Here is a 13,754-nt window from a genome sequence, read left to right on the forward strand (position 1 = left end):
TAAAATTGTTATATTTAGAAATGATATGTTTTTATTATTTCAAATTATTACAAATAAAACATTTTAATATGACAATAAATGATGAGATATCCTCTTAAGAGGTTTAAAAGTTGGAGATATATATAGCCATCATTAATGGTCGGTTACATTTTTAGACAAGAATAATATAGTGATGTGAGTGAATATATATTACATGATATCCTTATTTTTTATTATGATATAATTTATTAAATTTAGTAAAAGATTTTGAAAGATCCGAAATATTGTGGCATGCTCTAAATTTTTTATAATCTCAAACAGATAGTTTTGTCATTTGTTGAGGGAAGGGGGGCTGCAAAATCACATGTGCTGCTAATCACCACGATTTACGGTGTGAAGATAGCTTGGGTGTTTGGGTGGAGCTTTTAAGCCCGGTTTCCCAAGTTATAACGAGCATTTATTTGTATCGTTTGTGTAATAATTGGAGAAACTTATAAAAAAACTAAGAATCCTGCTCCCTCTGTTTTTTTATATGTCACTTTTGACTTTGACACGTATATTTAGGTGAGTTGACCGGCTAGTAAAAATTATTATTTTTGATTGATTTTTTTTTGTGAATTAAAATTTTGATTATATATTTTTATTCATAAAAGAAAAATTTCGAAAATAATACTTTTAACTACCTGGTCAAAGCACTTAAAAGTGTGTGCCAAAAAGTCAAACGTCATATATTAAAAAATAGAGGGAGTAACTTTTGTTTCATGACTTCTACTTTTTTTTCTCAAACACACCCGATAAGTCTTAACTAACTTTTAAATTTTACTCCATTTTTTTTTACTTTAAACAAAAAGCACTTATTTTAAGTTCACACAACACCCCCAACGAAAACTAGCACCAATTACTATAAGCATGCTTGCATGGGCAAGTGCAGTATTTTATGAATTTATAATTACAAATGTCAGTTTATTGTTAAGTAGGCAAGAAATTTGTGGCTCGTGGGTTGTTAGGTTGCGGAGTTTCTTAAGGGAAACCACTAAAAGAAAAAAAAAACATACTTACCGTGTATATTTCTTGTTGGTTTTGTTAAGTGACTTATAAACCGAATTATTACATGTAGCATATGAATTTAGGTCACCGATGTTTTCACCGGCACGGAAAAGGGTTTGCTGAGGAAAGTAGATAATCTATTTGTCGTTGAATTCATTGTAAGAAATGACAAGATATGGAGTTGTGTGGCATGCCATATGTATAGTTTATTTTGTAAAATCATTACTTATAGCTCATCCCTCCCCAACAACCATAAAAGTTTTGTGGTATAAAGTATTTGACAAAACATCCATGCCATGTAAAATTTATTATTGACGCTCACACAACAAATCATACATAAATTATTAACATAACATTCAAAGAAAACTAATTATAGATAATTAAACATATAAATTTTATTATAGTACATATCTTTTAAATCAAATTTTAGCTAGAATTGATATGTTCACTTCAATTTATCAAAAAAAAAAATATTTTCCATGTAAATGTTATTATTTCCTAACTTTAGTCTGATATTAGAAAATTATATCCATCCATTTACATTGTTGGTTAGGCCTTTCTCCTATCAAATACATTAAAATAAAATTTCACACAGAATGTGGGAAGAAGTCATTGAATAACATCTGTGTAATTGCTATGCCAGCCGAATACAGTGTGTATATTGATTACCTAAAAAATTGGAGTTCCCAACTGTATCCAAGGAGTTGAAATAAAAAGAAAAGTCAGATGAGTCTCTTTAAATGCTTCTAGTTGTTAGTTCGGTTCCTCTAAACTGCACTTAATAATCGGACAAAGACACCGTTTCACAATTCACATTTTTATTATTGCTCCGAAGCAAAGCAGATCCAAACACACACATATATATACTTGCATCAATCTTCCTCTTGTATAAACCACCACATTATACACATACACATTCTCATCAACACATACTTATATATATACAAATTTGTAATGAGTTGTGGTGAAGGGTTTGTTTGGAAACGAAGAGGGATGTCAAGTGAAGATCAGATGGACGAAACTAGTTCGATAACAAGCAAAATCATGATCATGAGCAACAAGAGTACCAAGAAGAAGAAGAATCAGAAGAAGAAAATGAATAAGATGAGGGAGACTAATGCTGCAAAAAGCGGTGGTTGTAGTAGTTGTGATCTAGTCTCATTTGATGAATTGCCGGAGTACATGAAAGATAATGAGTTCATCCGTGATTATTATAGAGCTGATTGGTCTCTTAAACAAGCTCTGTTCAGCATTTTCCGGTGGCATAATGAGACTCTTAACGTCTGGACGTAAGCCTAATTACTATCCATTTTCTGTTATCACTGATTACTATTTCAATTCTTTTCACTGATCTAAGTTTGATTAGAGCTTTCATCTTTGCTAATCATGATTTGGCCTTAAAAATGAAGAGCTAGATGTTCTTGTGTTGAATAGTTTAGTACAGTATTAATTTAATGATGATGATGAGTGGGGCGGTGGTCTGTGGTTAAAATAATTGTACAACATGTGCGTGCAGGCATCTAATCGGCTTTGTACTATTCGTGGGACTGACATGCTCAAATCTGATGCATGTTCTGCCTGTGGATCAACTTCTCAACATATTTACCACCTGGTATGTTCACTTCCATCCAATCTTTATGTCTCCAAATTAGTATTTTCTATGGCTGTTCCTCAATCTCGTCTTCTTTGTGAAGATGACTATAGAAAACATACCCATGTTGATGAAATTTGATGTTGGTTGATTAAGCTAAGAATTAGCAAATTGAGTTGCTTAACTTTACACTTAAGTTAAACGTGTGTTACTTCCTGGTTTACACAAAAAGTATTTTCTCTTATGTTAAAGCGGAAGAAATTATCAGGGAAAACTTGATGCTTTGGACTACTTGGTTGATCAAACTTAAGAAGTGGAGTGCAATATATAACTAAGCTTAGAATGGTTGGCTGAATAACTTGAGGCTTTATGTATAAGCTTAAAGGTAGTTTAACTACTTGGTCCGGAAAAAGAACTCAAAAAATATTAAAAGCTTCTCAAAGGACCCAAATACTTGCTACACAATGTTAGACGTAGAACTACTTGTATTAAATGATTTATGTTGGTTGTCTAAAGTCTCATCATCAACCTCTTGTTCCAGGTCTTTTCCACTAGGTCCAGAGGTAAATGTTTCTCATAATTCCAAGAATTTCTTCTCTGTAAGTTCTCTTCACACAAGCATTTGAATGTCAGTGAACTCCATTTGATTTATTTAGCATCTAAGGGACTAAAACAGAATAGATGAATCTACATTCAATTTTGAGATACTAATACTGTAACTTTGGTCATGCAGGATACAACAGAATTCATTGATTTGAAGCATTCATCATCATTGGGTATGCAAATGACTCCCACAAAACTAGAAGCCACACGGTGGCCATTTTTCGTGTTCCTTGGAGGCTCCATGTTCTGCCTCCTCTCGAGCAGCATTTGCCACCTCTTTTCCTGCCACTCCCATCCCCTAAACGTCCTATTACTCCGAATAGACTATGTTGGAATCACAGTAATGATCATCACCTCTTTTTTTCCTCCAATCTACTACATCTTCCAGTGCACCCCACATTGGCAATTCCTCTACCTTGGTGGCATCACAGTCATGGGCATTTTCACTATCATAACATTGCTCTCACCAGTCTTTTCCACAAGTAAATTCCGAGCATTCAGAGCCTCACTCTTCGTGGGAATGGGGCTGTTTGGCCTAATACCTGCAGTTCACGCAATGCTAGTGAACTGGCATGAGCCTAGCAGGAACATCATACTCGGTTACGAATTGGCCATGGCGCTTTCCTACCTAATTGGCACGGTCTTCTACGTTAGCCGAATTCCAGAGAGGTGGAGGCCAGGGTGGTTTGATCTAGCAGGACACAGCCACCAGATATTTCATGTGTTTGTGATCATGGGCGCATTGTCACACTATGGAGCTGCACTTGTATTCCTGGATTTTCGCAGCAAGATTGGCTGTGAAGTTAACATGTAACTCTTTATTGTTGCATTGCTCACAATATGGTGGCGCCTTAACTTATAAAAGGTGTGACCTGTAGGTGTAGTACAAATTGATATTCTTTATGTTGTATTTAAGTTACAGAGGAATTGTTATGTTCATTACAAGAATCAAGGGACCAGATATTATATACAGTGTGTTTTGGTTGCATTTCTCACTTTCCCTGGACACATATTTCTTTTAAGAGAAAAGTGCATAATGTGTACCTGTACGTTGGCCTGTACAGCACTTGCAATACTGTAGTTTCAAATCCTACACCCGAAGTATTGTACTTTCAAATTTTATGCAGTCAGTGTACAACCGTCAAATAAACACTGACGCCGTTAGGGTACTTATGGAAACTATTAGTTCAACAGCTTTTTATCTTCTTTAAAGGCTCTCTAGAACCTTTCTACACTCGTCCCTCAACATACAAACCCTAATCCCAAACAGTGACCTAAATCATGCTCTTTTAAAATGGCTGGAAACAACGGTAGCGAGACAAAATCGAGTGATTCCGGCCTTTAAAGGTTCTGGGAGGAGTGTAGAAAGGTTCTGGGTCGAGGAGAGCCTTTAAAGAAGATAAAAGAGCTGTTGAAGTAATAATTTCCATATGTACCCTCACGGCGTCAGTGTTTATTTGACGATTGTACACTGACTGTATAAAATTCGAAAGTACAATACTTCGGGTGTAGGATTTGAAACTACAGTATTGCAAGTGCTGTATAGGCCAAAGCACAGGTACACGTAGTGCACTTTTCTCTTCTTTTAATCATGTTTCCTAATCATTTTCGATTGTGCAATACTTTGAGGATTTACAATAAATAGTTCCATGTTCTGTTATGTGAAAGTCAAATTTTATCTATCCTTCCCATCTTATATGGTAAAATAGTTCATGATAGATTAATCTATCTACAAAGAATTGAACAGAGTCTTTATGCGAAGACTTAATTACCGAAAAAACTATTAAACTTTTATGATTTTTTTATTTTAACCATAACACTAATTTTGTTGCAGAAAAATGCAACTAGCTAATAGAAAACATATTTGAGAGAACCCAATTTTAACCATGGTTTGGATGTCCTACTCAACATTACTAAAATAATATTTTTTTTATAATTTTAGTTTAAATATTTACATAATTCATTATATACAGACCAAACAAGCAGTTTTTATTTGAATTATCAGGGTTCGTCATAATATAATTTTAAATTATTGTCGACTAAATAATTAATTTAGTTTAGTTTTTTTGATTGGTAAGAATTTACACTTATTTTAAGAATTATATATATGTATATATATATATATATTAATATTGTTGAAGAATTATATTTATTATCGAAAATCATAGCATTTGAATTGTTTGTTTTTTTTTTGATGAATACTAATTCAATGAAGTTTTATTGTCCAAACAATTACTAACAAAATGCATAAAAAATATATATAATATTTATTAAAAATCATGTAAAAATCATGTAGAAATCTCAAAATACCATATATATTATATGTGCTTGTGTAGTTTGAACCCAAACAAAACACATTTATCATATCCATGTTGTAAGTAATATGTCGACAAAATTAGTAACACCGATTTATAGAGTGATCAAGAGTTTGAATAAATTTATAAATTCAATAGAATTATTTAAATCACATGAAAAATTATCGATACACAGGTATCTAGTAGGCTGATTGTGTTTTCAAAAAATCTTGATAACATTGTCCTATACCTTCGGACATAAATTATGATTCGCTCTATATTTGTGTAAAATATGAATTAGGATTTTGAACTTTTAATTGGATAGTAAAAAATTAATAAAATTCGTATACTAATTAATTTAATAATTAATAACTTGACAATATATGTGATATCTCATTTTTAACTTAACCGTGGTTATGGATTAGAGAGAGTGGGTTTTTTAAATATAATTTTTTACAGTTACTTGCATTATCCTGCAATAAATATACTATTATGGTTAAATTGAAAAAAACATGATAATTGTATAGTTTTTTTGGTTATTAAGTCTTATGCGAATCATGTGAGTCTTCATATAAGAAACTCGTAAGAATAACATGGGATTTAGTACATCTCTTGGTTCAGATACGGATACAGACAATTTGATTCGTGGGATATGTAATTTAAAGTGTATTGACTATTTATTTTCGTGATTTATTTGTAAACTTTTTCTTTTAAATAAAAATTTCTTATTTACAAAAAAAAACGGATTTAAGAATAAACTATGTAGTGATGCAATTAAATCACCTTAAACTATAGTATTATTTTTCATCCTTTAGAAAAGTATTCTTGTGAAAACAGGATTGAAACATAAATGGGCTAGAGTTGTTCAAATAATATCAACGTGGAAAATTAGTGAAGATGATGGATACTTGTGTTCAAGTGAAAGAAGTGATTTGCAACTAATAAAGTGGGCTACTAATTGCATGTCTCACATGTTCACATGCGTTGTCTCTCGCTACTCTCAGGTTGGTCCGGGCCCATTTGGACGATCTCAGTTAAATCATCTAGTTGTGAATTGGTTATTTGTCACTCATAAGTTGTTATTTTCAGATACTGCTAGTTGTGATTTGGTTATTTGTCAATCATAAGTTGTTATTTTCAGATACTGCTAGCTTGTTTTCTTGTCTGGACTGTTATAGAGCTCCGACCAGAGCAGAGACGGATCTATTAAAAAGCACGGGAGACACATGTCCCCCTTAAAAAAATTGACGTTTTTTCATTATTTTAAATTTTACAAATTGTAGAAGTGCCCTCTTGAAAATCTGAAAATATATCGATGTTTTTCAAAGATTTGTTTGGTGTCTTTCTAAAAAAAAATTCCTAGATCCGCCTCGGACGAGAGGATCATAAAGTGTAAGATCGGCATTCGGCAAACTGAGTACCTTTCCAAGGCACGTGCTAAGAAACAACCATGTAATCAAGTACTCCTTTCGTCCCAATAGGTAGTATACGTTTGGCGTAAACACCGAGACCAAGAAAACGTGTGAAAAATGAGTAAAGTTAGATGAAAAATGAGTAAAATGACGGGACTCATTTGTATTTAATTATAGATTTGTGATAGTGGAGGAAAGTAGTGGGTGTAATAGTGTTTATATTATTATAAAATGGAGATAGTGAAAGAAAGTAGTTGGTGACATGGTGTAATAGTGTTTTACATTATTAAAAGTTGCTATTTTAGGAATGTATAGAAATGATGGAACATTTTAAAGAGGAAACCGTATAGAAATGACTGGCACGGAGGGAGTAACTTACTGGTACGAGAATTTTTCGTGCACATTTTAGCTGACTTTTGATGAGACCATTAGGGGTATATATGCAGCTTCTGAACCCAGAAAATAACTTACACAACCCGAATCTTTAGTAGAGAATTTTGATTTAAGCTCGCGAGCAAAACTTTCAAAAAGAGACTAAATAATATCAGATTGCCTCTTAAACAATATTGGTCTTTATTAAAATATACTATACAATGATAAACAATTCCTAAACAAAAGTTTTTGGAACAAACAACGTTCTAAAAAATTTAATTAATAATATATTGAGCCTGAACACTCCCCATATCCTAAATTAATAAGTAAAATGCAAATAAAAACACACATGACACATCATGAATTGAGGGATGTCGATGCCACGGAAACGATGAATCAAAACTTGTGACTATCATGGAGATTGCTTTCATGCTGAATATTTGATCAGAAAAGCGCACAATAAAAAAGCGAGCAAGTATGGTTTTGGAGTGCTTATCCTTTGTTAATGCAGAACAACAAAGAAGAGCACAATCGAATGAATAAAAGAATTTTTATAAGATTTAAACAGGTGTTCTTCCTTTCCGCAAAGAGTAGCACTAACCAGTAACCATTTTGTGACATTTGGCAATTTGGGTGATCCATGCTGCAACACAGACACTTCTTATCGTATGTGACAAAGTGACAGTTATAACCAGCATGTCCCATTAGAGTATCTTTTTAAGTTTATTAATTTGATTTATCTTATCTATCAAAAAATAATTTATCTATTTTAGAAATGAAAGTACGTATTTTTATAACGAGCTAAGATATTAATAACATACCGTTTTTAAAGTATAACTAATTAATATAGTCAATAGGTAAAATTATAGACAGAAAAAAAAGCATGGTCATTGTGTGATATTATCATCAGAATATTTATATTCTCTATTTTTATATATCAACTCATTTTTTAACTGAAGATTTTTCATTATTCCAAAAAAAAAAAACTAAATGTTTTTCATGAACTACGACCTATGTATAGTCTGTCATTGTATGCTCATATGTCATATGTGTGGCTAATCTTAGAAACCAAGATAAACAAATACTAGACGAAATTAGAGAAACTAATTTAGGACAAAAGTACGTAAAATAAGGAGTAATTACAGACCAGAAGTCTCTAGATAATTATGATAGAAGTCTAAGGATATAGAATCCCTAAAAAAAGTACAAGTGGTTTCTCTATGGAAAGTGAAGACATATAGGAGGACATAAAAAACGAAAAAATAGAGGTGGAGAAAAAATAGCGGAAGCTGTAATAAAGCCTTACACGATTTGAATGCTTGTTGTTCTTTTATTAGTGGGTGATTCTCTCTCTTTGCTTTCTCTCTTTCTCTCTCGCGTTACAAGATTCAGGTTGTTCTTCCTCTCTTTGCATTTGCATGTGTTTTTACGTTTCCAACATCTTGATTGTCAAATGCATGTAAGATTTTTTGTGCCCATGTCAATATTAGATTAGTGTTCTTCATTTGTATATGTAAAGATGACATGGTTGATTGATGATCATTATGTTGGTTCTTGCTTCTGCTTATAATCTTCTTGTTTTATGGCTGTATTTGCTGAGAAATATATGGTGTCATGTAATTTTTATAGAATTGAATAATACTGGATCACAGTGAAACTTTATGTTGTTTCTTGTGTAGATATTGTTATCGAGAATATAATGTCGGTTGGGGGTAAACAGAGTAGTCTCAGAAAAGCCATTGGAGCGATTAAGGACACGACCACTGTCAGTTTGGCTAAAGTACATAGCGGTTACAAGGTGTGCTGTGTAAATGATTTTACGAGCTGTGATCCTCGATTGTATGTGATTGTAGCGATCTGATCTGATTTTGCAATCTGCAGGAATTGGACATTAACATTGTCAAGGCAACCAATCATGTGGAGCGCCCTGCAAAAGAAAAACATATAAGAGGCGAGTGAATTGTGACATGGAATTTTATGTTTGAATGGAAAACAGCCTTTGGCGTTGTTTTTGGTTTTCTTGTATTGTGCATATATGTTCCTATTGTCTTTCATATAGGAAGGAGCTGATGATCTTTTCTCTTGTCATTATTACAGCTATTTTTGCTTATATATCCGCAACAAGGCCTCGTGCTGATGTTGCTTACTGTATTTATGCTCTTGCGAAGCGTTTATCAAGGACACGCAATTGGGCGGTATGAATTTTCGCCTTACTTATTATTATGTGAACTTTACATGGGATAATTATCTGGCAACAAAATAAATATATTCATCACAATACAATCTGTGCAAAACATTTACATTTCACTTAATTCTTTCCATAAAGTTCATTCTTAGTCACACATACATTCTGGTTTTAGTAGTGAATGTTGAGGTAGTTCTGTTACTTGAGAATATTGTGACACATCAGAAAATTCCAAATATATAATTCTAAAGTTTCAGATCTATTTTTGTGTGTGCCAATGCATTTACTTGAATGTATGTTAATATTATTATTGACCATCTTCTTTTAATTAGGTTGCCTTGAAAACTTTAATTGTTATCCATCGAGCTTTGAGAGAAGTGGACCAAACATTCCAGGAAGAACTGATTAACTTTATCAAGTTTAAAGGCCATATGCTCAATATGGCTCATTTCAAAGATGATTCTGGTCCTCATGGTATGTTAAAGTTTCATTCTTGTCCATAACATTCTTGAAAAAGAAAGGTTTAAATGAATAATAGTATTTCCCTTCATCTTCTGTTCAGCTTGGGATTATTCTGCTTGGGTTCGCAATTATGCTTTATTTATAGAAGAGCGACTGGAATGCTTCCGGGTGTTAAAATATGATGTTGAGGCAGAACGCCCGGTACATTATTAAATGCCAATAAATTTTTCGTTGGTGCATGTCCATATTTCTAGTATCCATCTGAAATTTTTATAGTTGAAACTTGATGTTGAATTTTTTATTCCATTTGAGAGATCGTGTTTTTACATACTCACACTAAATACTGAGTAATCACGGATTACCCCGGTGCAGAGAACTAAAGATCTAGATACTCCTGACATGCTTGATCAGTTACCAGCTCTGCAGCAGCTATTGTTCCGCATTGTTAGCTGTCAGGTACTCTACTTCCGCTTAAGTTCAATTTTAATGGCTATTTGCAAACCTGTCATTTCATACAGTGCAAATTAGATTTTTTCATCTTTCTTTTTCATTTATATGTAACTGATATCTTGGAAAACTTCTGTGCAGCCTCAAGGAGCAGCAGTCCATAATTTTGTGATTAAAACAGCACTTTCTTTGGTTTGTACAGTTGATTAGTCTTTTTTCCTAATAGTGATTCTCAATAATTTACTTGAGCATGATTATAACTTTATAAATTCTTTTTCTTTATTATGATATAAAACATAGGTTGCCTCAGAAAGCATCAGAGTCTATAATGCGATAAAAGATGGCCTTATTAATTTGGTTGACAAGGTATGCCTTGACCGCCCCTATGAGGTTTTGATGTTTAATACTTCTTAAATTAATTCTTACAATGTCTACTTTTATAGTTCTTTGAGATGAAAAGGCACGATGCTCAAAAGGCTTTCGATATATACAGGAGGGCAGGGAAACAGGTATGTAGTAGCTGATTTCATTTACATGTTATATTTTAAGTACTCTGATGCATAATGGATTATTTGGAGAAACTTGCTCAGTTGCTAACTCGTTTCATGTTCAGGCTGAGAGACTGGCAGAATTTTATGAGTTATGTACACGCCTTGATGTTGGGCGTGGAGAAAGATATGCTACTGTTGAGCAGGTTGCTATTCTTTTTGTTTTGGTTAGCATATGAAAAATCTGACGACTTTACAGTTTTTACCTATCAGTTTTAAGTTTTAACTGATCATTTTTTCTATCAACTATGAAGCCCCCTGGATCATTTCTACAAGCAATGGAAGAGTATGTACGAGATGCTCCTCGTGCTTCAACTCTTCGCAAGGATCTGGTAGGTACATACATCTCTGTTATAAATTTCCGATGCCTTGACATGATGCAATTTCGTTTGTTTTTTCGTAGTCTCAACCAAAAATAAAAGGAGAGAAGTTACATAGTAGTATATCATTTAGTAAATACTTTGTCCGACGTCAAGCACTTTGGCAGCGGTGTGTTGCCCCTATGGGACCTAAATGAGTGGTAGTTCAGAACCAGGGAAGCAAAAGATAGGACAAAACTTTTTCTTCAAAGCAAATGTATATGTGACATATGATGAGTCCCAGTTTCAATCATCACTTGGTCCCAGAAGTCCCTCGCTGATCAACAAATGCCAACTTAATCAAGCATGCATATTAGAGTTTTTAGAAATATGTTACATATGTGCCATTTAAATTGAAAGCTACATTGTATGAGGAGTATACTGAGTAACTGTTTAAAAATATGTGCGTCTGAGGTGGTAAATTTTTATGAACTTGGTGGATCTTAATTCTTGACGAGGATTGTAACCTCATTTGCAAGTTACTGGTACAATTTTGGAGGCGACTGGGTACCTCAGCTTATTTGTATATATACAGTGTCTCTTGATTTCAACTCCGTGTCCTAATACATTAGTAAACAGTGGAATTTGACAATATGGGAATTGCTTTTAAGTTTAATCTTATATTAATTAGGAATTTGAATGTTTTTTTTTGTAAAGAAGGCACTTGAAGCTCCCAAAGTGATCTTATCCATTGACTATAAGAAAACCCATGAGAAGGAGGAGAAAAGGCCACCGTCTCCATCTCCACCTCCACCTGAACCAGTAAAAGTGGAAGCTCCTGTGCAAACCCCAGACCTGTTGGTAATTCATATGATTCTTTTTAGTTCTTTGGTGTATACTTTCTCCGTGGCAATAAATGTAACTCTTTCAATGTCACTGCATTTGTTTTTGCTAGGGTCTCAATGATCCGGCTCCAGCGGCTTCTGGTTTCGATGAGAAGAATGCTTCAGCTTTGGCTATTGTTCCAGTTGGTAAGTTCCCTAATAATTTAGGCTTGCAGACTTTGGGAACAGTAAAAGTTGTTGGATGTTCTCAGAGTGTCCTGAAAGATCTACTAATATGTGTAAAGCTTGTTTGCACCTTCTAATTGGTGACTTCAATTTTATAAGCATGTTTTTTGTGTCTGCTATGGTATGCGCAGACAATCAATCAGCTACTTCTGGTCCAGACTCGGCAAATGGAGGAACAGGCTGGGAATTAGCACTTGTTCCTACTCCGAACTCTAAGGACAGTGCTGCAGCTTCAAGCAAAATGGTAAATATTATTTTTTCAATTCATATACTCTTTTAGTGTGAAGTAGATAAGAGTGTTTTTTTTCCACATCGTATACTCTTTTATTCTGGTAAATGGTAAAAGTCATGCATGTCTCGATTGTTTGTGAAATTCCTAGGATTAGCATGTCTAGTCACTGATATGTACTAAATGATAGAGTAGATATTTTTACACAGTCGTATTTGTGTTGTTTTGCAAAAACGTTGATGGTGTTACAATGTATCACTTGTTGATTCCAAATAATAGGCTGGAGGTATGAATAAGTTTCTGCTGGATACCTTATATGATGATGCAATTAAACGAAGTAACCAGAACGTGAGTTACAACCCATGGGAACAACAATCCTCACTAGCCAATCCTACAGCTGCACAAACATACGATCCATTTTATGCATCCAATACCTTAGCTGCAGCATCAACTGTTCAGATGGCAGCCATGGCTAGTCAGCAACAAGCCTTTATGTTACAGCAACAGCAGATGATGATGATGATGAACCCACAACAGCAGCCATTCAATCCCTTTGGTAATCCATATGGGGCTGCTGCTTCTGCTGTCCTCCCATATGGTTCTGGTATGCCAGTTCAAGCTTCCAATGCATATACCGGACTCATTTAGGAACTACAGACAAGGGAAACCTTCTCGGTTTTTCTCTAAAAGATCTGCAGGCACTCATTATATTGCTACAAGTGCATAGGATAATTATGTACACGTAAATAATTAGGAAGGGCGGGACCTTCGAATTTGTATAATTTGATTATTGAAGTCAATAAAGAGCTTTATTACCTGTCATTTAACTCTGGCAGAATTATATTTTCAATATATGATTATCAATGTAAAAAGAAACTGCTTGTTGCACTTGGCTTTCATGGATATTAGTGATTGATTCATACTCGTTTACATCATAGGGCAGTGTTTCAATTTTTTTGTCGCTGGGAAGAACCGTTTTGGTTTCCTATAACATTTACCAGGAATAATAACTGATCGTAGGGATAAATCATATATTGCAGCAAAAAAAATGTGCGTGGATGCTTAAACCAGCACAGAACCTTGCCCATCACCAAGCAGAAACCGAAAGCAACTAAACTCTGCCGCCAGGTACAAATTGCCACCAAACGTCAGCACGATGATTAATTAAACCGCATTACCTTCATTAACAGACCTGAACCACAAAAAATAAAATAAA

The 13,754-nt window shown here is 33.9% G+C and overlaps 2 protein-coding genes across 7 annotated transcripts; both read left to right on the forward strand.

Moving 5' to 3' along the window:
- Positions 1–1,709: 1,709 nt before the first annotated feature.
- On the forward strand, positions 1,710–4,212 carry LOC108220856 (heptahelical transmembrane protein 1). Of its 2 annotated transcripts, none has more exons than XM_017394736.2 (4): positions 1,710–2,315; positions 2,543–2,638; positions 3,159–3,180; positions 3,351–4,212. In XM_017394736.2, the coding sequence occupies exons 1-4, from the start codon at positions 1,981–1,983 to the stop codon at positions 4,032–4,034; spliced, it is 1,137 nt and encodes a 378-aa protein (XP_017250225.1). In that variant the 5' UTR covers positions 1,710–1,980; the 3' UTR covers positions 4,035–4,212. The 2 variants fall into 2 exon arrangements, with proteins under 2 accessions (XP_017250225.1, XP_017250224.1); XM_017394735.2 differs by having other exon boundaries at positions 1,713–2,315; positions 3,159–3,216.
- Positions 4,213–8,486: 4,274 nt separating this feature from the next.
- On the forward strand, positions 8,487–13,358 carry LOC108220963 (putative clathrin assembly protein At5g35200). 5 transcript variants are annotated; one of them, XM_017394863.2, is made up of 16 exons: positions 8,487–8,638; positions 8,978–9,096; positions 9,180–9,249; positions 9,396–9,493; positions 9,816–9,957; positions 10,046–10,146; positions 10,318–10,401; positions 10,534–10,584; positions 10,693–10,758; positions 10,836–10,901; positions 11,006–11,086; positions 11,195–11,272; positions 11,957–12,100; positions 12,195–12,270; positions 12,441–12,553; positions 12,818–13,358. In XM_017394863.2, exons 1-16 carry the CDS (start codon positions 8,614–8,616, stop codon positions 13,184–13,186), a joined length of 1,683 nt encoding a protein of 560 aa, XP_017250352.1. In that variant the 5' UTR covers positions 8,487–8,613; the 3' UTR covers positions 13,187–13,358. The 5 variants fall into 5 exon arrangements, with proteins under 5 accessions (XP_017250352.1, XP_017250353.1, XP_017250354.1 ...); XM_017394864.2 differs by having other exon boundaries at positions 8,488–8,638; positions 11,960–12,100; XM_017394865.2 differs by having other exon boundaries at positions 8,554–8,690.
- The last annotated feature ends 396 nt before the right edge of the window (positions 13,359–13,754 follow it).

Source organism: Daucus carota, chromosome 5 (assembly GCF_001625215.2).
Source record: "Daucus carota subsp. sativus chromosome 5, DH1 v3.0, whole genome shotgun sequence".
Lineage (NCBI taxonomy): Eukaryota > Viridiplantae > Streptophyta > Magnoliopsida > Apiales > Apiaceae > Daucus > Daucus carota.